The sequence below is a fragment of the Centrocercus urophasianus genome, unplaced genomic scaffold (genome assembly GCF_019232065.1).
Source record: "Centrocercus urophasianus isolate 14NV4802_14NV808 unplaced genomic scaffold, USGS_Curo_1.0 seq_34, whole genome shotgun sequence".
NCBI lineage: Eukaryota > Metazoa > Chordata > Aves > Galliformes > Phasianidae > Centrocercus > Centrocercus urophasianus.
Genome location: NW_024884911.1, coordinates 1,627,171 through 1,650,410, shown reverse-complemented (window position 1 = coordinate 1,650,410; position 23,240 = coordinate 1,627,171). Strand labels below are relative to the sequence as shown.

Below are 23,240 nucleotides of genomic sequence, written 5' to 3'. Positions count from 1 at the left end.
CTGCTCTCAGCCCCCAGCTGCTCCCCCCCTTCCAGACCAGAAATCCGAATTTCCCTCTTTGCAAAACCCTGGTAGGTAACCTCATCTCAAGGGTAAAACACCTCGCCACATTAAGAGCTGCCGCAGCCTGCTCACCGCCACGCTATTTACACTTACGGAGAGGAGCGGGTCTGAATTGTTTTGATATACGATCTGTAATTGGCATCATTACAGAGCGATGATCTCATCCAGGTCGTGTTCTCCTCCCCAGGGAGGGAACACAAGGCAGCTCGTGGTCCCTCGCGCGGCTGAGATATAATGAGGGAGCTGCAAAATGAGGAAATTTCTCCAAGTTCAAAGGGATGGGCAGAGGCAGGGGGGGCTGGTACGGGGCTGCAGAAGGGGCCTCGCGGGGCTGCTCCCCTTGCAACCCGGGCAGCAAGGGTTGAAAGTATAATGCTGTGTATTTTCAGTGTGGAATGTATGCCTGGGTGACACAAAGCCAAGCTCAAAACATCCCCCAAAACTCCAAACTCCTTGCAGAGCGACCCCAGAAGGAAGGGGCAAACATCCTCACATGGGCTTCTGAAAAACAGCCATACCAAAGGGGATGCTTGGCTGGTCTCATTCCCTAGGAACAGCTGAATGCTCCTGCTGCTGTGCTTCCCTGCCAGTACACTGCTTTTTGGCATCAAAGGTAGCGTGTGTGTGTGTGTGTGTGTGTGCGCGCAGTGTTCAAGGACATTACAAACCTGTCAGAGCAAGTGTAGGTACAACCTTCTTCCCTTACTCTGAGGACTGGATGTGTCTCTGGTGCAGCCTGACTTGCTGGCCAAGAAGAGACACAATGAAACTGGGAATGCTGGAAGGAGCAGGAAGTCAGCACATTACATGATACCTGGCTGCTCAAAGCATCATCTCAAAGCAGCTTCCTGCCCTCAGCAGCCCCCCACTCAGGTAAATGGCTCCATAGCATAAAGTGACCCTAAGGACTGCAGACTTCTCCCTCCCTCTCATCCTCTTCCTCATTCCCCATGCCCACAGACCTATGCCGTATCCACCGGAGCACTGCAGCTTCAGGTGGCTGTTGAGCTGCGTGGGCAGAGCACACTGGCCCTGCATCTCCCTGCAGAGATGAAAGGAGCCGCTCCAGGTGCCATCCTTCCGGCAGTGAATCACATTGCTTCCACGGCCCTGGGAAAGAGACAAGGAGATAACAAGGACGGTCACAAAAACAACAAGAAGGACAGCAGGCGCAGGGTGAGAGGGGAGAAGCGGGCAGAGACGAGCTGGGAGCAAAGTTCTGGAGCTGGCAGAGCCCCGGCTGGGACTGCCAGTAGTGGGGGGCAAAGGAAGGACTTCCCTGCTGAATAATAAATAAAAGGGAGGCTGCGTTGCACACAAAAGCACACGCACGCCTTCTCTATGCAATGTTATGTCTTTACAAGGTCTTTGCAAGGTCTCTACATTAAAATGGATCCACTCTAGCTGCAAAAAAGGTGTGTTCACCCCATCTGCCCTCTTTCCTCTTGCTGAAAGGTTCGTGTTGACTGCAGACAACCTTTTCCCTCTTCCATTTTCTAACTAGTTGCATCATATTTGTCTCAAAAAAGAAAGAATCCCCAATGGCCATCTGAAGGAGGAAGGGAAGCGGGACATGAGAGGGATGCTTAGCAGGGCAGAACGTGCTCTTTAGAGCTTGGCTGCCTTGAATGACAGCAAGCGAAGAGGCAGAGACAGACATGCACAGAGGCAAGTGTAAAAGAGAAACAAACCCTCTGGTGTGGGAATGGGCAAGGAATGGAATATGACATTTCTCTTATAGAAAAGATTCTCTGTACAATACTGGAGAATGAATACCAAAGTCCAGGGAGAAATATCATGCCCTTTAGAAACAACAAAGCGACGTGCAGGCAATCTTTTTGGGGATTTTTGCACAAGCTGTTCTGCAGGAGCTGCAAGCCTCACTGCCACAGGGCAGTGGGGACATTCAATGGGAAGGTGCTGGGGTTGGGCTCCAAGCCTCCCACAGTGACCCTGCTCAGTGCAAGAACCAGACAGGATCTCTGCTTCTCCTTGCATTGTTGCCCTCAGCCTACTCACCCTGCTATTGGAGACTAGGGTGGATGTCTTTGGGGATTCTGTAACGTGCTCTGTATACTGGATCCCAGTTCCACCAAGGATGCTGAATTTGCCTTTGGAGCTTTTCCCTGCACCCCATGCCCCTTGTTGCAGAGGGATCTGCACAAGTCGCTTGTACAGACACAGGAAACTGCACTGCATTCAGTGCTAGCCTTGTGTATGATACCCTAATCCTTTTTTTTGCTCAGCTTCGTTGTTGAAAACAATGTTCAGTGAGATGCAAAGTGGTCTCATTGGCAGACTATTGCATGGGAGCTGCATTCCCTCCTCTAGACATCTGGCCATTGCCAGATGTAATAAGAAAATCTTATGAAAGTGTAATGGAGCAGATGGACTCAGGATGTGATCCAGTTTGGCGACTCCCACCTAAAGGCCAGTCTTGCAGAGTGCAATTAATTTAGATCTGACCACTGATTTGTGCAATGTGCAGAAATGGGAGACCCTGCCTCTGGATGCTGGGGAGGTACCTGCTTAAATCACCATTACACTGCTGGTGATTAAGAGATGCCATCTGTAGGGCTGAGTAATGATCTTTCAGCACAGTGACGAGTTCAAGAAGAGACGATTAAGTGATAATTGAGCACAATTTGCTGTTTTAGCAAGTGTGTTGCACTTCCACCACAGTTTGCATGCCAGGGTTCAATTATGATTTCTAAAGGTGAGCCATGAAACCTGATTTATGTTCCTAGAGTTGGCTGTGCTCTAGAGTACTACTGTGTAGTTTCTGCTATGTGCTCAGAGATCCCAGGATATCCATTGCTATAGTAACATCCTGTCCATCATTCCCTGACCTGCAAAATCTCTTGTGAAAATCCCTGCTGGGTTTCTTGCTTGGATGCAATGTGCATTATCACCTTATATAGCTGAGAGAGACTTAGTGGGGTTTAATCCTTAAATAATTAACACCTCTCAAGTGGTTCTGGCTTGTGCCAGGAGTCCTCCCTCATCTTCTGTTGTCTGTTTTCTAGGATATCTGGAAATACCTTTCTCTGCAAATCCCCTTCTTAGGATGTTATCTGCTTCTCTGCTCAAGGTACCTTTGCATCCAAGCAGTCACTACAATCTTCCTTACACTGAACAGAGATGTAGCTGTATCTCTCACTTTCCACAGCTCATTTGTTGATGTAACCCTAACTCCAATCCCTGCCTCTCTTCACGTCTAGCTCCTTCCAAAGCAACCATAAGGCCCTCATACCATTTGTTAGTGCCCTGGTGCAGTCAGTCTGAGAAAGCAGAGATGCACAAAGGTGCTGCATCCCAGAGCTTCCAACCCAAATTGCACCCATCTGTGCATTTCCTACCTCTCAAGAAGTCACAGCAGCCAAACCAAACTTCTTTAGGGTGTTCTGATACACAACCCTAGGCTCTGCCTCTCATTCCCATCAAGTAGGCAGGACAGCTTTTGCAGGGAACAAATGCAGTTTTCCAGCCTCAGAAACCTCACTGCTGTACTACCTTTCTGCTGTAGCTTTTAACATTTGGAACAGGTGTCAGAGTTGGGTCTTGGATCACTGACACCATAGCAGGGCTGATCCCTTTTTTCATACATCCTCAGGAGTGATATTACAAGGCTTCTGACAGAGCACTATGCTGTCTGCAGTGCATATAAGAACAGCTTCTACATCCCCACTTTCTCTTCCCCAGCATACGAAGTGGCAGCAGCACTTCTGGGAGAAATTACTTACTTCACAACTATAATTAACTCTGGTGAGGAAAACCAAGTATTTCAAACACAATATTAAAAGCCAGACCTACTTTATCAATGAACAAAGTTCCTAGGTAATCAAAGGCAAGATGCTGATTTATGCCAGATGAGGATCTGACCCTAACAATTAATGACACCTTGCAGCCAAAAAAAGCCATGAAAGGTCAGACAGTTCACCTGTACGGTGACAATCCCTATAAAACATCATATGACATATATATAACAGCATCAGGAAAAAGAACTGGAGAAAAAAGCAAAGTGAAGGAGAACGAACAAACAGGATGAGTGCACACGCCTCATACTCATTCATTATTCCTTCTCTCCTCCTGTGTTAATGTAATACCAGAAACCATATTTGATTACACCTACCTACATCATAGAGCCACTAGAACAGATTTTCCAACCAATTACTCGTCCAGCCAGTCATTTCTTGCTACTCCCCTATTGTTAACAGTTAATAAATACCATTACTACAGTCTTAAAAATATTTCCAGGCTCTCTGAAGTAGCTCTCTTCTTTTACTTTAATTACATATTTCCTTTTTCCATCTCTCTGCCTCTGGTCTCAAGTGATCTCAAGGGAGGTTTGGCACTTGATCCCTCCAAGATCAGAGTCCTCAAGGACCATAAGATAAAAACTCACTTTCATGGTGTGAGATGGTGAGGATAAGAAAGACTCACCGACTGACTGTCATCATCTTCACACTTGATCCTGCACTCGCTGTTGAACTGGAAGCCATTGGAGCACTGGTAGAGCCCATGGAACTTGGAAGGTGGAGGGTCACACGTAACAGGCACACAAGCACCTGGCAGCCATGTGCCATCCTGAGTGCACTGGATCTTAAAGGCCCGCCTTCCCATGCAGAAAAAAAACACAAGACCGTTTAGTGAGCAGCTGAGTCAGCTAAGAGCCTTTAGAGCTTCTGAGTTCTGCTAGCAGGTGCAGGGAATGAGAGTGCTTGAGCTTTTAACACCTGGGGAACAAATTGTGAATCTGCAGCATGAGGTCTCTGAGTGAAAATAATGATTATTTGTAAAGCCAACACTCAGCCTGAACTCCTCTTTTGGCCTTGAACATATCTCCCAAAAAACTGCTTCCCGGCCTTGTGGGCTGTGGTTGGTTTGAAGTGGGTTTGTGCCAAGTCAGAAGGACACAACAGTACAACTTTCCCATACGGTTTCAAAGGGGACTCTCCAGTCTGCATATCACAGAGTACCTCTAAGGTAAGGTCTGTTTTGAGCACTGGCAAAGATTTACAGAGCGAGGTGCCAAATGCCCCCTTGAAAGTGCACAACTATCTTCATGTAGGAAGTATTCAGTGGTGTTCCCTACAGCACCCTGCTATGAATTACTCATCTTTTTTTCCCAAAGTCTTTTTGACCTGTGGCTTTCTGAATCATGCTGACTGTGTGGCAGTGCTATTTTACGTACTTTCTTGCTTTTCTGGAGGATCCAGGAACATGGTAACCTGGTTTGCATTTGTACTTGCAAAATGAGCCCACTTTGTGCTTATCTTCCAGGCAACGAGTGGTCTGAAGATCTGCATTAGGGACGATGGATGGTGCTCGACACATCAGTTCACACAGAGCCTCTGGAAAGGACCACAGCCCATCCTCCATGCAGGTCAAGTTGCTGTTGTTCCCTGAGAAGGACAAAAAGCAAAGTTAACAACGATCAGCAGGAGAGTTTTTATTTCCCAAATGTCATTATACCCATAATATATCAACAGCCACCTCAGTTGGCTCGGCACATTCAACTGTCCTATGCATCTTTTCTTTCTACATGATGGTTTTAAATCATTAAGGACTCTGTTTTCAGGAGACAACAGGCAGACAGTGCTTATGGCAGGAAATGCTATAGCGTAGGTGAAACCTCACTGGCTTTGTATTTCTCTTCCTTATTTTGCTCTCTGAAAGAGAGCCTGCTTTGTACATCAGCTCCCTCCTCTCCAAAGCCACGGAGCCACCCACCTTAAGGCAGTGTTCAGTGTCATTACATTCTTCATTCTTCTTCTGCGTTCTACCCGTGCACCAAATCAGTTCTTTTTGTTTCAATTTTGAGCCTTTTGGAGCAGCATCTGTTTGTTAGCATTACAGTCACTACTCCAGCACGTTGAGGAGCCATTCTCAGCTGAGGACTCTCAGTCCTTGGGGACTACTGTGATAAATATGATTCATAATACTCATTAGAGACTTGTTTTCCTGAGGAAGCTTTCCTGGCCAGCACCTCACAGGTAAAAGGTATGATAGATCTCCTTGCCTCTGCTGTGACCTACTTGACTTCAGAAGGTTAAGCTAAGAGTAGCTTTGTCTCAGTGCACTTCACGTTCTTTGTTATTTTATACTCTATGTTAAAAAGGAATAAGCTTTTCCTAAGAAACAAAACACAGCTATGAGCCACTAACCCTTCAAAAATCCCTAAAACTCTATTGAAATCCTTGAGCATTGCTGCAGGAACTCTTCTCAACTCACAAGGCGTATTTTCAGCAGTCAGCCAACTTTGGTGTTATCCAAAATAATACTGACAAACTGCAAACCCCAGAGCAATGCCTCCTCCTTGAGAGGAAAGGAAGAGAGCCTGGGCATGATGCTGGAATTCAAAGAAGAAAACAAAAGGCTCTGGAGGGCTCAGGAAGTTATGTGGAGGAGCCCTCCTGCCCTTTCCACAAAGATAAGAGAAGTTTCATTAAATCAGCCCTGGCTTTCTCTCTCCCCTCCCCAGCTGTGGATGATTGCAGAGGTATTTTGAACAGAAGAAAGCTCTTTTCTGGAGCACGAGCATGCTCCTCTGACTCATGCAGCAGCTCTGCAGACCAGTCATGGTGATATCATACTACCACTGCAATGTGATAAGCTGTGACATTACCGACGGTGCTGTCATGACGTCAGTGATTGAATTAGGAGTGAGTCATTTGGACGCCACTCTCCAGAAGTTTAGTGGCAACATCTATTAGTCATCACCGATGGCTGAACACCAAGTGGTGCCATTAACTTACAACTCACAGAATGTCTGGACAAAAGTGAAGTGATGCTAAAACCCACAGCTGTACTCTCTGACCCGTGGTGGGTTATGGGTCCTGCAGCTACTCCTGCCAGAGTCACCAGCTCCTGCTGGTCATGACTTCTACTCTCTGATGCTCAGCCACTTGGATGCTTGGGGTAATTTTACATTCCTCCAAGTTCATTAACATCAGTTCATTTAGTGGAAGGTTTCTGTGCCCATGGCAGGGGGGTTGGAATGAGATGATCTTTATGGTCCCTTCCAACCCAAACCACTGTACGATTCTATGATTCATGAACATTGTTTTCGTGCTCTCCCTCAAAAAAACTCCAAGGATTTTCAGTTAAAAAAACCTCCTTGGTGAAAATGATCCTCTGAGGATGGAAAAAGGGAATTCTTTGATAAAAATCTCCCCCTTGAGCCTTAGCTTTCACTGTGGGTTGCCTTCTTGTGGTTACCTTCCCAAGTCTGAGTTAAAAGAATTGAGTGATTTGGTTATGAGTTAAAAGGATTGAGTAATTTGGTTATGAGTTAAAAGAATTGAGTAATTTGGTTATGTATAAAGAAATCAACAAACATATCCTTTCACTGAAACGTGGAATACTTCACATACCTCTTCTGGAATGCTCAGTGAATCCTAGCAGAGGAGGTGACACCAAGTGTACAAAAAGAGCTTATACAGCAATTGTACCTGGGTCAACAACAGCAGTTAAGATTACTTCAGTGCAAGATGACATGTTTATTTGGCTTTAATGTTCTTTCAAATTAACAGTGATAAATTTTCTTGTTTCCTGAGGACCGGATCAGAAAGGTGAGCTGACAGTGAGCAAAAGAATGGATGGTGCTGAGCAGGATGGGGATGCTACCACCAAAGCAGCGGGAAAGATCGGGGAGAAAAAGAGAGAATGTAGGAGAGAATGTCATTTTTAAGAATGAGAAGTTGCAGAGATTCTCAAACATGAAGAAAAGAGAAAGTCAGAATTAGGGCAAGACGAGTGAGCAAAACAGAGAAGTGATGGGTGGACCAGGAAAAACAATGATGGGGGACTGTGCCACTGGGACGTGGAACTTCTCAGTCTTCTCCCTCCTTTCCAAGCTCATGGAGGAGTCATAGAAGGGAGACAGGCACAGAAAAAAAGCAAAGGCATGGGAAAAGATGAGAGTTCAATTTGATTGATCCCCATGACTTTTCTGTGTTTTGGTTGTATGGAAGTAATATTCAGCGTCGTTCCTTCCCGGCCAGCCACGATCAAGCAAAGGTCAAAGGAAGGTAACAGGGAGATGCAAAGGAACTTAGCTTCTAATATAAATAAACCTTCCCTAGACTCTCATAATTCTTCATACTTAAAACATTATAAAGAATTCTAAAAAAGCAGCAAAAGTACCATATATTACTGGCATCAGCCTGTGCTAGCTGTGCAGCCTTTCCCAGCTCGGTACCCCCTGTTACCTTTCAGAAGAGCGGGAGGTCGGCACGTGAAGGAACATTTCTTGCCAAAGGTGGTCCCCTCACTGCAGTTGAACGTGGCTGGGTACACGTGGTATTGGTCTGGGACACCGCAGTCCACAGGCTCACAGGTCACCTGCTTGCTCCACTTCCCATCCGTGCAGGTCATGGTGATGCTGGACTCCGTCTGGAGGAAGGGACACAACTAAGCCATTACAGCCAGCAAAGGAGAGACCGAAGCTGTTTAAAGCCTGGTAACAACAATTGATTTTGTGTCTCACAAGTAAAACAAAGTCACTAGAGTGCCTTGGGGCACCAGGGCCATGCACACTTGACAGATAGACTCCTCCTGTAGGATTCTGCAATGGACAGACCCAAGAGCATTCTGCCCATATGTTTACTTGGCAGAAACTCTCAATAAGAGAGGTTGAATAGAGTTAGTTACTGTGCTCTGACTTCCCCAAGGCCACCGTAATGTCAATAGCTACATCAAAACTACACTTCTATGGGTTTGAGGAATAACCCAACAACGCAGCAGACCGAAATCCTGAGTACAGAATAAACAACACATCTGCCTTCTAACCAAGAAGGGAAAATGGTCACAGATTAGATGCAATGATTTTGAAAGCACGACTCTTCCCCCCATACCAGAATAAAGAGAGGGACGGGAGAAAGAGAAATGTGAGAAACACAAACACAAGATACTGTGGAAGGGGAAGATACCAGCGAGGAATCTGACCAAGCTGTACAGCAGCACTCCTTTGTCCCTGGGGAATATTTTATTCAGGCTGGTACGCTCGCAGGAGATTTGCACCGCCAGCCATTGATCTGGCTTTATAAAAGGAAGGGAAATTTTTCTAGCACACATCAAAGAGACCTGGATTCCCTTTTTGCAAAAACACCCTAATGGTTTCAGCAGAAGTTCAGACCTGTCTCTCTTTGATATATGGTTGCATTCAGAATGGAAAAAGCAGTCCCAGAGCTGAGAAACTGGACACTTCCCAAGTGGGCACAAAACCCCTTTTCTAGACCATGCAGTTTGTTTAAACAGGGAGCACTGCTGATAGAAAAAAAATGCCTTTTCTACACATTTAGAGTAGCACATTTGGGGATTCATGGAATGCTCAGGTGAAATGACACTCTGTGTTCTCATTCCAGTCATTTTGCTCCCCAGTGGCTCTTAATTCTTTATTGTCCAGTGGATTGTTTGCACTATTATATATATATATATTCTGTAGCTAGATGATGACTTGAAGATGTCTGTGTTTTCAGGAGGTTGCTGTGCAATTCTGATGGCCACAGGAGAAGAGATGACAGCATATTCCCATGTCTTCATATTGCACGTGCATAGCAGCAGCACCACACTTGTGTTCCAGGCTAGGCGGCTCCAGGACGCAGCAAAGCCTGCATCCCCCTTAGCAGATGCTGTTATCGAGTTGTGCTCCAGCACTGTGGCTGCAGGACACCTCAACAGCAGGAGGTTAAAGCATAAACCCAAGGGGCTATCCAAACATAAAGGAAAAGGGGCTGGGACTGTATTCTGCTGGATGCTAGCTCTACACAGAGCACAGGGAGGCTCTATCAGTGATGGAGCTTCCACTCCAAGAATTCATTGCTTAGTCTTGGTGTGATCTAGTTTGAGAATAAAAGATTGCTCCTTCTAGCTGATACCTGCTGTTGAAACACACTGTGGGGCACAAGGGAGTTTCTCCAGTGACAGAACTGCTTATCAGATGCTGCTCTACAGAACACCAAATAAGGAGTTCAAATTGCAGAATATAATACAAAAATGGAAACAAATGCAATATCTATGCACAACAGTCACACCTTACAAAAATGGGCAAGAATGTCTTGTCCAAGCCAGCACTTGTGAGGGCATGGTCTTTGTTAGCTGAAGGCTGCAGGACATGACAGCCTTTTGGAAACGCAACATCCCTGGGGCCACCCTACCTTGGAAGTGATCTCCTGGTACAGCTATACCTCACTGTGCTTTATTTCAGCCTTCTAGAACTCGATGTGAGAAAAGATCAGTCTTCTTCATGTTCTCAACTCTGGCATTTTCTCCAGGTACTTTCCCAACGAAACTACTAACCAGTCTGGAAGAGTCACCTCCTTGCAGACCCAGATGCCTTTTTCTTCTCCTGGCACACTGGCATGGCCATTCCCATGCAGAGAAGCAGAGCCCATGTGGGTAGGACCCGTACTTCTCATCTTTTTCCAATGATTTATTCCACACTTTATATGATGGAAGCTGATGATCAGATGTAATAATGAAACATTTTAGAGCAGCGTAACTTCAAGTGATAGGAGTGCATGTGTGTAGCAGGACATAACAGAGCCAGCTTCCCACCATGCAGCACGACGATGGCTTTGATTTTAAGCGCAGAGGACAACGCTACCCCAGAAAGCATTGCAGATGGCACCCACTGGCTTACAGCTTCTCCTTCCCAAATGTGCCACTGGAGAGTGGGATCACCGCAGCACCTGGCTGCAGGACCTCAGAAGGAAACACCTCGGGCTACCTGCACACAGCACAGCCCAAGCACTGCTGCCCTGGGATCCGACGTCGGGTCTTTGTGGCAGCATCTGCGCCTGCCTTTGCAGATCTCCCACCTGACGCCTGAGCAGGCATGTGCCTGTTTCGCCTGTCTGCTCTGACAAGGTCACCCTGCGCACAGCAGCCCACGCAAAGCACTCGGTTTTCTCATCTGGTTTATTAGCTGTCACTTTGGGCACTTTGTGCTGCTTTGACTGGCATCGCAGCAACCGCTTCCCTTCGCGTCCTGCCTTCCAAAAGAGGTTTAGGCAAGGAGGGAGGGCAGGAGAGAAGGAGAAAAGAAGAAGAAAAAAATACAGGTTGAAATGCAGTGGAGAGGATGCAAATTTAAACAAATCTAGTGTCAGAAAGATTTGTTTCTTGGGACTTTTAAGAGCTTGGGAGAATTCATGTCTCCTTCCTGCTGCCCGAGATCCCAGCTGGCTCCTTCTTCAAGCGATGCTTCACGTGTGAAGTTTCCTCTCCTTAAAAATGAACAGCTGTGCCCTCCCCTCTAAGTATTCTTCCACTTCTGCCCACTACTGTGCCTCTAATTGAACCCACATGAGCCTTGCTTTCTTTTCCTGGCATGATTGATGATGCCTTTGCACAACATTAGGGAGCTGCTGGGTTTTAAATAACACCTCTTGACCAGAGCAGCAGTGGTGGTAGCTTCAAGGAGAGATGACAATAAGGAACTGAATGAGCGGGGCTTTCAGTGAAGGACAAGGGGGAGGAAGGCAGTGAAAGACAAAGGGGGGAAGTGGGAGAGAGGAGAAGAAGAAAGAGCGATGGAGTTGTCAGGGGGGTGGGAGGACATTGGGGGAAAATGAAAACATCCCGGGATCTTCTTTGTGAAAAAGATACGTGATGGCTCTGCCTCCATCAGCATGCCAGCCCATTTTGTTGTTGTCGAAATCCCTAAATGAAGATGAGAGGGAGCCTCAGAGAAAGAAAACAGCTCAGGTTTTGTTTTGTTTCGTTTTAACAGCAGCAAATGGTTTCTGCTGCACATGGGGCTGATGTGTTTTAGGGTTTGGTGATTTTATGGAGTTTTACAGGGTTTGGGAACAGGAACTTCTCAGAGAGCAAAGATGAATGAAGTTTTTTTCGCCAAGCTTTTTTAAAATGGGGGCTTCAAGAAGACACAGAGGCCAGAAAGTGCAGGAACTGTTCGGATGATTTTCAAAAAACCTTTAGAAGTAAAAGATTGATTTGAAATGTGACTTGTGCCCTTCCATCTCCAAGGTGCTTTTGAAAACTTTGCTTTTAATTCTCTGTTCATCTTTTCTTTTAATTTTTTTTTCCTGCCTTTCAGTGAATTACAGAAGATGGATGTGGTTCAGATGCTAAACCAGAGCGTCCTCACTTGTGTGTCAGACATCATCAGCATGCTGCAGTCATGGGCCACCAATGTTTGGGCTGCTCTTTGAGGCACTGCACCTCTCCTTTGTCTCCTTCTCCCTCAAGAATGAAGTATCAGCATGTATAAAACTCCTTTCCTTCCTCCTCCTTGTGGAGCCCTCCACACTGTCAGTTAAGCAGGAAAAACACAGCCCTTGTCCCACCAACCAGTCTAACCAGGACACACACCCAACTGAATTACAGCAGTGAAAGAACCACCAGCTTTATGGAAAAGCATGAAGTCCCATGAGCAGAGATAACAAGCCGCGTATCCCATCTCATCTCCAACTGCCTGTGATCAGAAGAAGAACCGAAGCTGGGAAAGATTTGTGGCAGGAGCACCATGCAATTCAATACAACACAATGCAAAGAGTCCAAACCACAGATTCTGGAGTTGCTCTGATAGTTCATTTCTTGCATGCACGTTCCACAAATTCTGGCTTGAAACACCTTACAGAAAGAAATAAAACAAGATGATGTGGAAAGAAACTGTCTGTTCCTATTCAACAGACCTCTGAAGCACATGCATATACTTGCAAAGCATGTGCTGATAGCACTCTGCTGAGCAGGGACATCTCTAAGATGCTTCACTCCATCCTTGCACAGCACAGAGCAAACAAATCCATAGGGCTCTCAGATTGTATCAGTGGTAAAAAGACAAAAAGTGCAATAGTAGAGCAGAGCGAGAGGAAGGATGTTGTAATAAGCAGTGAATCACATTAGCTAAGGGTGCTAAAAGCCTCCGCTCCTGTCATATGAATCTGATCAAGGCTCCGAAACCAAACTTCTCAGAGCAAAACCATACACAGTTGGCTGAGCCTCCCCAAAAGGTACTTTTTGCATTTAAATAACGCAGCGCTGGTGAAACACATTTAGGCTGTTTTATTTGGTTTTGGATTCCTGTGCGCTCAATGTACAGATCATTTCCAACTATTTCCTGGTTCAGCCATTCAGGCTCGTTTGAGAACTTGTTTTCTGTTCTGTAAAACTGCTCAGCTGGAGCTGGGGTTCTGGTGCTGATGCCAATTAGGGTGGAAGAGGCCCAGCTCGCGGGGTCCTGTATTTGTTTTGTAATTGAGTTGAAAGGGCTGACTCATTCCCCTCCTCTCTGTCTCCCCTCTCTGGGAGCTCGTGAAGAACACGATAGTTCACAACTACAGACAAGCTGCCGAGAGCAGCTGCCTGCCCCCAGCCCCAGATGTGTGTGCTGTCCCACAGCAGGCAGGAAGGTGCCAATGGAGGCCACCACCACCCCATCATGACAAGACCTCTGCTTCAGACACATGCCCATATACCATGTGCACATTTTGCCCCCAGATAATGCATCTGTGCGTTTTCCCAGTGCTTAAGGAAACTGGCAGTTCTTCTGAATGCCTCGTGCTCTGCACTGGGCCATGTGCATTTGTGAGATTGGATTACTGCAGGAGAACAGCAAATGAAACCGAAACCACTGGGATGAGTTTTCTATGCTTTGGTTGGAAGCAAACAGATTTACATGCTTCCACCTCCCTGATACGCATTTCGGCGTGCTGGGAAGCAGGTGGACTGAGATGCTGCAAAGGAGTTAAGACATTGTTAGCCCCAACACTAGGAACAAAAGGAGAAATTTTGCTTAGAAACTGAAAAATAGAAAAAAAATAGAAAAATAAACACCCCACTCCCCCAAAAAAACAACCCAAGAAACTCCATTTGTTTGAGTAAAGCCAGTGAGATCAGAGAAGGCCTGTGCACACAATTAAACATTTTGGGTTGAAAAATCATAGAATCATAGAATGGCCTGGGTTGAAAAGGGCCATAATGATCATCTAGTTTCAACTCCCCAAAATCTCTAAAATTGGGCAACATCTGAGATTTGCTCACTGTCAGAACCTCTTCATGCAGTCAGATGGCTCCTACTTGGACAAAAACTATTTGGATAAGGTCCTGTCCCAAAGCTGAGATGAGATTTTGGGTTATTTCTCAACTTCTCCACACCCATTTGCTCATCCATCTTTTGTCGGTCACACAAAACCAGCAGCACAAACCTGGCTCTTGCTGAGATCGTCATCCCTCTGGACTTGCAGAATGTAGCCCGTCCTGCAGCTCACGTTGCACTGGGCTCCGTTGTACCACCCGCCCCCGGTGCAGTTCAGCAACGCGTTGTCGATCTCCAGCTTCTGGCAGTCTGTGGCTTCGCAGGAGTAATGGACACAGCTGTGGGGAGACAAGAAGTGGCATCTGCATTCAGTTCCTTTAGTTCATTCAAAAAAAAAAAAAGCAAGCTTGTGTGCCAGGCTGCAGGGATATGATTGCACGCCGGACCCACTCAGCAAATTGCTCCTGACCAACCAGCACACCCTTTAGCTGCATCTTCTGAAGGACCGGGGCAGTGGGAATGGTGATGACAACGAGAGCAAATGACGGGTCTTGTGGCAAAAGGGAAGGGCCTGCCAAGTCTGCAGAACGGCCTTCTGTTCTGCAACACTCTCAGAGAGAAACAACACAAACAACAGCAGCATGGTCTTCATGCGCTGTACCAACATGCATCTGTACATGTGAGCAATCCTTCCAGAGCAGTGCTTGTGCCCCATCCGAGCTACAGTCTCTGCTGAATTCAGGAGTGCCTGATACTGCCAGTGATAACTGTGTATGTGTGTACGTGTGAGGAAGGGTTTCTCTTATCTCTGCGAAACTTGATAGCAATCAACACATCCACTTTATTCCACTTCACGGGGAACACCAAATATCAGTCGTGTAGCTGTGTTGATAAGCTCTTATCAAGCTCAGCAGCATGCTGTCATTTCAGATCTCTCTGGTTGCTGTCCTGCCATCCAGAAAATGTTTCCCCAGATGGAAACTCAGCGCTCTCCCGGCAGTGAATTATTCTAACATTCAGCATAACTTGTAAAAAGAGCATTTTGTTTTATTCCTGTATACTCAGAGATGTCTAGCAGACATCAGATCTTTAACCATTTCTGATGACCTGAGTCAAACATTTTAGCATATCATGAAATGGAGTGTGGGACGGTCCCTTGGCTCCAGGGCAATGAAAGTATTGAGAATCCTAAAGAAAATGCAAAAATATTCTGCTGGATTTGTGACAGTTTCTGGGGTTAAAGACTTCTACAAAGCAATTTGCCTTTGCTGAGAGTTAAACTGAATTTAAATTACATACAGCAAATTCTGAAGAGGGAAAATCTTGACATCATTCACCAACTTTATGAGTGAAGAACCCAAAACACCAGAAGTTACAGAAGGAAGTAATGCATCAACACACATCTCTTGAAACTCATTACAAGCCAGATATTCCTATCTCCTAGAAAACAGGTTAAGAGCCACCAAAAAGCCATCCACCTCACTAAGCACAGGACTTAGCATGTCCATGATGTTTTGCTGTGTTCAAAGCATCGTGCAGACATAATCTAATTAATTTTCATGACACCCCTGTGAGACACCTGGGCTGGTGTTGTTATGCCCACATCAGCGATGGAGAAGCACATTTGCACATGTCTCTGCTGAGTTCCGTGCCAGGTGAAATGACAGCATTATGATCTCCACAGCTCATTTCTCTGTCCCAGACCAGTGCTATATGAGAAGTGCTTGCTGCCTGTAATTTAAGGTTGCTTGTTCAGTGGCAGCCCTTCCCTGCAGTGTGATGGGCTGTACGCAATTCCTACATTCAAACAGATCTTATTTTCTCACTCTGCACAAAGTACTGACATCAATGGGGCTGAGGAAGAAGAATTCTGCCTCTGCACTGGCCAGCTCAGTACCCTCATACACAACACATAGCATGCGGACTGCAGCAGTATGACTGATAAGTGGTGCTCATCACAGAGCACGATGACCCTGCTTTCATAGGACCCCTCTCCACCAAGGGCTTCATACATGTTTTCCAGTCACTGCAACTCACTGCTTGACCTACAAATTTAAACTGCCACTGATTTCACTTTTCACTGATGAGTAAGGCTGTGCATGAGACAGGGGAAGAACAACTGGCTGGTACATCCTAGAGCCCAGGTGGCCTCCTCCTGCAGGGAAACAAGGTGAGAATAGACGATGCCCAATACGAATCAAAAGCCCAATACAAATCAGCCAAGAGTGTGAACTGCAGCACGTGAGGCTGCCCAGGGCAGCTGGGTAGTCACCAGCTGAGTACATCACCAGTTAATCAGAAGAGTGTCTGAACACGGACGCTCAGAGAGCGTAACCGATGAATGATGCCTCACTGAATCCTCACCACGTGTCCCAGTTCACCTACATGTGGAATCTAAGCATTATTTCATTCCCCTCCATTTTTCAGACAGGGAAGCTGCCATATGAGTTCCTTCCATGCCAAGATTCCAGAGACAAGTTGACTCATTGAGGAAAAACATGAACATCGCCGCCAAGCCATTCTCAGAAGCACAATATTGCAAACCTTCATGCCCATTGCAAAACATGCAAAATCTGAAAACATTTTTGCACAAAACTTGGAGAAGTAAAACAACAGAAGACCTCTTTCATATAATGTCTCATGTTAACCAATGTTCAACGCACTGATGTAGAACTGAATTCAGGCTTGAATGGCTTCCAAAGGAAGGATGAGCCTAAGAAAACTTTTGCAACTTGCACAAAGAGAAATCTGGAGAAACGTGGAGCAACACAAGAAGTGGCATTGCTTTCCATTTCCTTCAATGTAAAGGAAAGAAAGAATCTAATTTCTAGAGTTCAGATCAGGACACCAGATGAGCAAGCCTGGGCTTAAAAGTCCTACAGAACTGAAACGCCACAGACAAAGGCATTAAGAAACACTTATTGTGATGTTCTTCTTTCTGTTTACAAGTCCCCTTGTGGTCTTCTTAACTGGCCAGGGAACATTTTTAGCCACCCCCCCCAGGCTCCAGATTATGCCTTGGTTAGCAGATCATCTGGGCAGCTCTCTCTGTCTGTAACTCTATATGAATGACTTCAGTGACAAACAATACAACCATTCACTTTTGTAAAAAAACAACCACTGCCACCAAATGTTTCTAATTTAAATATTTCTGGTTCTCTAGCTACTGGTTCCAATTTGGTATCAGCTACTGTCAGCCATAAATCCCAATGAATTTTGAAGTCACGATCTTGAATTGAGTTCTGCAAATGTGGAATAAAGGAGAAATGAATATCTGCAAGTAGGAAACTTAGACAAAGAACCCATCACATCCGTATTACAGAACTGTGGGTTACAGAAGCTCTTGCTTGGGTACTGTCATTTAACAGTGGTTAATCATCACATGTTCCAGAAACTGTGAAGCACTCTGGAAAGAAACAATATAGAGTATCTGAGCATTAAATCACTTCTACTATAACTGATGTTGCTTCCTGGCATGGGACAGCTCAACCCATTTTCTTGCAATCAAAACTGGGTGACTTCATCAACACTGCCTATTCCAAGTCATCCCTGGTCTATTCTGACTCCCCAGATGAATCTGGGAATTGCTTGCAAAAGTACTGGACAAAAGCCAGGAAAGTGACCCAAAGACCACTCAACATTCCGATATAAATAGGAATCAAGCTTTGGTGCCTGGGTTATTCTCTGACGTTGTGTATTTTACCAGATCCACCTCATGATTCACCTGTTCCTGTTCTTGCTCTAAGAACGAACAACTTCCTAAAACAACATTTTTGCACCTCTGAGTGCAAGAATTTTTTTGTAGTTTCCACTGCCCGCAGTATGTTAAAAACACAGATCAAGACAAACCATTTCAGTGATGTAAAAAGCCCTGAGCTGTGTTAGTTTCACATGCAAGCTGAAGTTCTAAGCCAGTTCTTACTTTACTCAAATCCATTCTGCCCATCCCTAATCTAAATGAGCTCAGTCATTAGCCTCTAAATCTTTATTTCTCTGTGCCAATATTGGCCCCAGTTCAGCAAGGCACTTAAATATGTGCTTAACTTCAAAAGCATGGTTAAGTCCCAGTGATAGATCTGACTACAGGGGGATGTAAGCAAATAGCCGGAGGCTTTGCTAAATTGGGGTCTCGGTGACACAATCCTAGAAACATTTGTATTTTAACATGTTTATAGAAAATTGTAACAATTAAGTGGAACTCTTCCTTCCTCACACAAAAACAAACCAGCACTTCCTCCTTCGAAAAGCTTACAGCAGCCAAATGTTTTTTTCCTTAACCTTGGGGTCAAGCACTTTTCCAAAAACTCATCTTAACACAGTGCCCCAATTACCTGCTTCCTTAGCGACAGCTTTGGCACATATATATGCATAGGTGAGCATAAAGGAATGCAGCACACATTTGTGTATGAGAGAACTTCAACCATCATCCAGTTCACAAAGTCCCTGTTCCTCAGCCTAGGCCAACCTAGGCTGCAGACCTGGAGCATCCTGAGGTTTTGTTCAGTAGCACCATGCATACATCTCACACCATATGGCCTTCTGAGGGTGTTTCTGGAAAGATTTATGGTTACAGTAAGTTTGTCTTCTCCCTCTGAAGACAGGAGTAAGTTCTCTCTCAAATCCAAAGACAGATGTGCCATTTGGAGAAGCAAAGGTTGCCTTCATATTCTTTGCTGCAGCTTCAGAAGTGAAAAAGGTAAGAACTGCAAGGGTGGCAATGAGTTTATCTTCTTTGGATTTCCAAAAAAACACAAATTGATCTCCTTGTACGAACACAAAAACTCAAAGAAATCTACCTGAATGCTGGAGCAAGATGGGGACTGGTGAGCCTGTGCTGATCATGCCATTGGAAGAGCAGGGCAGCCCTGTTTGCATCACATCTGGTCCATGAGAGCGACCAACAGTGCAGACACCCCAGCCACGATCCCCTCAGCAATCTGACTGCAGTGCCGCCCAGTCCGACCCCAACAGCAATCCCAACAAACCCCCGGATGCAAACAGGTGGGGTCAGGAACGCACAACAACATTGAGATTTACTGAAAACACTCCATCCAGCCCCAGGTGAGCTGTGGGGGAGCAGAGGCAGGGCATGCCTGTCCCCACATTTGATGGGGCAATGGCCCCAGGGATGGGCTCGGTGCACCCCATATTGTGAGCTGTGCTGCCCAGGGGCCCTGTGGAGCCCATAATGCACTCAGGGCCCCACACACTGGGGCAGGCCTGGGTGCCTGTGTGCTCACAGCCCCGCCAGCTCTCCACAAACAAAGAAATGGCATCGCGTTCCACTTTAATAAAAGCCAAATGATGCCGTCTGCCAATTACCAAAATGGGGCGAAGGTTAAAAACCCACTGAATTATAACACATGTCACAGACCAAAGCTCCTATGATTAACAGTTCTGTGAGAAATTCATTAATTTCACCAGAACCAAGCTGACAGAGATTGTGCTTAATGACAGAACACAGGGCAGGGGGAAGGGGCAGGGGAAAGGCGGCCCACACAGTACATAGAAAGCTGCATTAAATAACAAAAACAGAGATGAGGAGACCTGTTCTTTTGGTATAAAAAGGAAAAAAATAACTACAGTTATAAAGGGCAATTGCGTTTGCTACACTACTGAAGATTTAATTTCTTGTTGGAGGAGCTGACAGCAGAAGAGAACAAGACAGAGCAAAGGGGATGGAGTGGGCTCCTTCTCCTTGGGACCAGGTGGGATGAAGGGGGAATGCTGCCCCAGGAGAAGGCAGGGAATGCCTTGCCAGGCGTGGGCAGCCCCTGCTCTTGTTTCCTACATGGCGACAAAGTCAAAGTCCTGACTGGTGAGGAACCACTGCCAAAGGCAGCCCGAATGCACAGGTTTCCATGGTGCTCAAATGACCACGTTGGGGGGAACGATACGACTGCTTCTGCTCATCCCATTTCACTGCCACAGAATCATAGAGTCATTAAAGTTGGAAAGGACCACTAAGATCATCCATCTCTACCATGCCCTCTGACCTGTATCTTCTCCACAAGGCTGAACAGGAAATAATACAAGCGCAATCATTTCAGCTACGTAAGTACAAAAGCAGTGCCAGAGAACTAGTTAGTCGCCATATCTGGTCTGAGGAATGCAATGTGAAAATAAAGCTCATTGCTTTTACAGCCCATCTCCAGCAGTTGGGTAAAGCTTGTGGTCAGCTGTGGCAGAAAACAACAACAACAACTGGAAAAACACAACTGGAAAGTACGGAGAATTTTCTTAAATCCTCTATAAATGCCTTCAGAAGGATGGAATGGATTTTCAAAAAGAGCTAACGATGGCTAAGGACAGCTACCTATAAAGTTGGATGAGATTTTTACATTTAAGCTCCTTTTTCTCTTTTAAAGTATAAACTGTAATGAGCATTTTGAGGAGGAAAAAGAAGAGCACGTGTTTTATTATCATTTATTAGGTTGCCCCTAACTCATGGGAAAGATCCATTCACCCTCATAATAAAAACAGTGTTCACATTTAAGGGCCAATATATTTCTTTTCACTCACATATTTAAAGTCTGCACCCTTGCCTAGAAGTGCCTGTATCTGCCTATAAATCCTCTCCAACCAAAATAATTCTCCTTGAAGAGAGAGAAATAATATCTCTTGTAGAGAGAAGCCAAAAAGCGGGCAAAAATATCCATGTTTACCTAAGGAAAATGAAAGCGGTGAAGTCAATGCTTGTGCATAAGAAGGAAAAGCTCCTTTCAAAAATAACTAAATAAAAAGAAATTGTATCAGGCAAATGCAACCAGTAGGGAAAGGGTAGTAGGAAGTGTGGGCTGCATGGGATCAAGCTCAGATGAGGTCTGGCAAAGAACATGAGTGGTAAAAGGAGTACCTAGCCCCTAACCTGGTTAAGATGAATGCAAGAAGTCCTTCTCTGTGTTCTTACTGGGGAAAACAATGAAGCAGAAAGGGAGCAAGGAGCCTTGATGCTCACCTGCCTCTTGGCTGCACAGCTCAACACACAACATCTTGGAACTGCTTAGAGCTCATGGTACAGAAGACAGCACACACCGTCACCCTAAATGATCTCACCACAGGGCCAGATGGATATCTTCCATTACAGCACTGCACTCAGTGGAAAAAACCCCACTGATTTCAACTGGCTTTGGATCAGGGCTCTCTTTCAGTCTCTGGTTCCTTCACTGACATGGGCAGCTTGAAGGTCCAACCTAGCACTGCAACCTGCAAGACCTGCAATGTTCCCCTGACAAGAAGGGCAGTGGCTGATGTGTTAGAGAGCAAAGGGCTGGGACAGTGAGCTGCACTGGCAACACAAAACACTCCCAAAAATTCAAGGAAAAGGAGGAAAAAAAAAAGCAGCAAAGAGAGGGTGATCCTTCTTCAGGAGATTTCTCAAGGCTGCGTCGCTGCACTGCAGAGGCCCTCTGAAGCTTTGCCTAAGGGGAAAGCATTTTTTAATAAGGAAATAACTTTCTAAACACAGAGCACTTCTAATTTCGTAAGTGAACAAACGGTTCAGTCCCCACTGCAAAACAAGAGGGAGGAATGCGGTCCTGTGCCCCCGTGTGCTCCCTGTGCTTTGCACCTTCCACGGGTCCCTCTCCCTCTTTTTCTGTCCCTCCTGCACTGGGCTTTGGCCAAACATGCACAAACTGCACTTTTCATCTGCAACTCGGTGCTGCTGTCTTTGGGCCTCTCCATTTACACAACCTATTGCACGGAACGATCAGACTCCTTGAATCTAGGTCAGAACACACTGACTGGATTGATTTAGCTATAGATATACTCTTTTTTCTTTTTTTTTTCCTCTTTATTATTATTTTCCCTTCCCTCTCCCCTTTCTCACCCTCCCCCCTTTCCTGGAATCAAAGCAGCTCCTAAAAGCACGCCAGAACATTATCAAAAACCTGACAGCCTGCTTAGGAGGCTGAGCAGAGCTTTGCTGGGATGTGCGACTTGTTTTACTATTGCTGCCGCTATGCTATGACGACCGCTCACAACTTGGAATTCACAGCAGGAAAAAAAAAATGATTCTTTCAGGGGTTTTGCTAAATTCTCCCCTCTTCTTTTCACCGCTCCGCTGAAAGGCTCCGCAAAGCTGCCGCACCAGAGGCCACCAAAGGTCAGCATCTCTGTGGGATGCTGTAAAGCAGAGACCGAGAGGGGTTGGTGGTGATCTATTGATGTGTCTGCAATAACAACAAGAATAAAACGGCAGCCATAAACCTTTCATCCTGGGGGGTCCCACTGAGCTTTTCAGAACGCGGGAAGGATCCGGAGAGGTGCGGAGGGCACTGCCGCAGCCGTGGGAGCACCGCAAGGCTGGGAGCGCGGGGCTGAGCACCAGGCAGGATGCAGGGCATCACTTTGTGCCCGCACGGACGCTTCCATGGGAGGTCCTCCCAGCGCTTCAGCAGCACAAAGCCGGCCAGATCCGGGCCGACGTGTGAGCGGCTGCAAGCGGGGGGATGCACGGGGTGTTAACTGGCCCCAATTCCAAGCGCAGGATAAAGGAGGGAGGAGAAAGGAAGAGGAAATAATTCACTAGCGGTATCCTATACGGGTTAAATGTCCCATCCATCCTGCTCAATAAGAACAGCGCCAGTTTCTCAGCGGCAGCACAAAGGGGTCAGCAGGGTTCAGGCTCGGTGCCCCCCTGCCCTCCCTGCCCGGTGTGGGGCGGTGGGTGGGGGCGAGGGCGCGGGCCGGCGGCTCACCTCTGCTCTGCCGGGCTGTACGTCTGTCCTCGCTGGCAGCTGCTGACGGTGATGGGGTCGAAGTTGTGGAAGGAACGCAGGGCCACCCCGGAGATGGCCACAAACTGGGAGCTGAAGCTAATGAGGACAGCCTGGGTGTGATAAAAAGGGTGACTGAGGTCATGGATGACGGGGATAATCAGGGGATTGTTCCTGCAGCTCAGGACGTGGACACCTGCCAGAGGAGAGACAAGATCAGAGGAAGGGTCAGATCGAGCACAATCACTTCCCGAAGCCGTGAGCACTTCAGAAGCATTTCACCCATAGGAATGGCCCTATAGAGCTGAAAAGTTATGGTAAGCTGCCTGGAGGGGCTTCCCAAATCGCTCTGGAGAGCTTAGCACAGAAGTATATCCCTGCAGACAGCTGAAGAAAGGCTGCCATTCTCTCGGTGAGCGCGGCAGACTCTCTTTAGACCACAGCCACATTTC

General features: G+C 46.3%; 1 protein-coding gene across 1 annotated transcript in view; it reads right to left on the bottom strand.

Moving 5' to 3' along the window:
• PAPPA (pappalysin 1) overlaps positions 1-23,240 on the bottom strand; it is a 170,444-nt gene that overhangs the window by 25,436 nt on the left and 121,768 nt on the right. Inside the window, exons 13-18 of the mRNA XM_042830695.1 lie at positions 22,771-22,984; positions 14,238-14,406; positions 8,277-8,460; positions 5,258-5,468; positions 4,507-4,678; positions 1,026-1,173 (exon numbers count right to left, since the gene is read on the bottom strand). Of these exons, the coding sequence (XP_042686629.1) occupies positions 1,026-1,173; positions 4,507-4,678; positions 5,258-5,468; positions 8,277-8,460; positions 14,238-14,406; positions 22,771-22,984 (1,098 nt within the window). The remainder of the gene's footprint in view (positions 1-1,025; positions 1,174-4,506; positions 4,679-5,257; positions 5,469-8,276; positions 8,461-14,237; positions 14,407-22,770; positions 22,985-23,240) is intronic.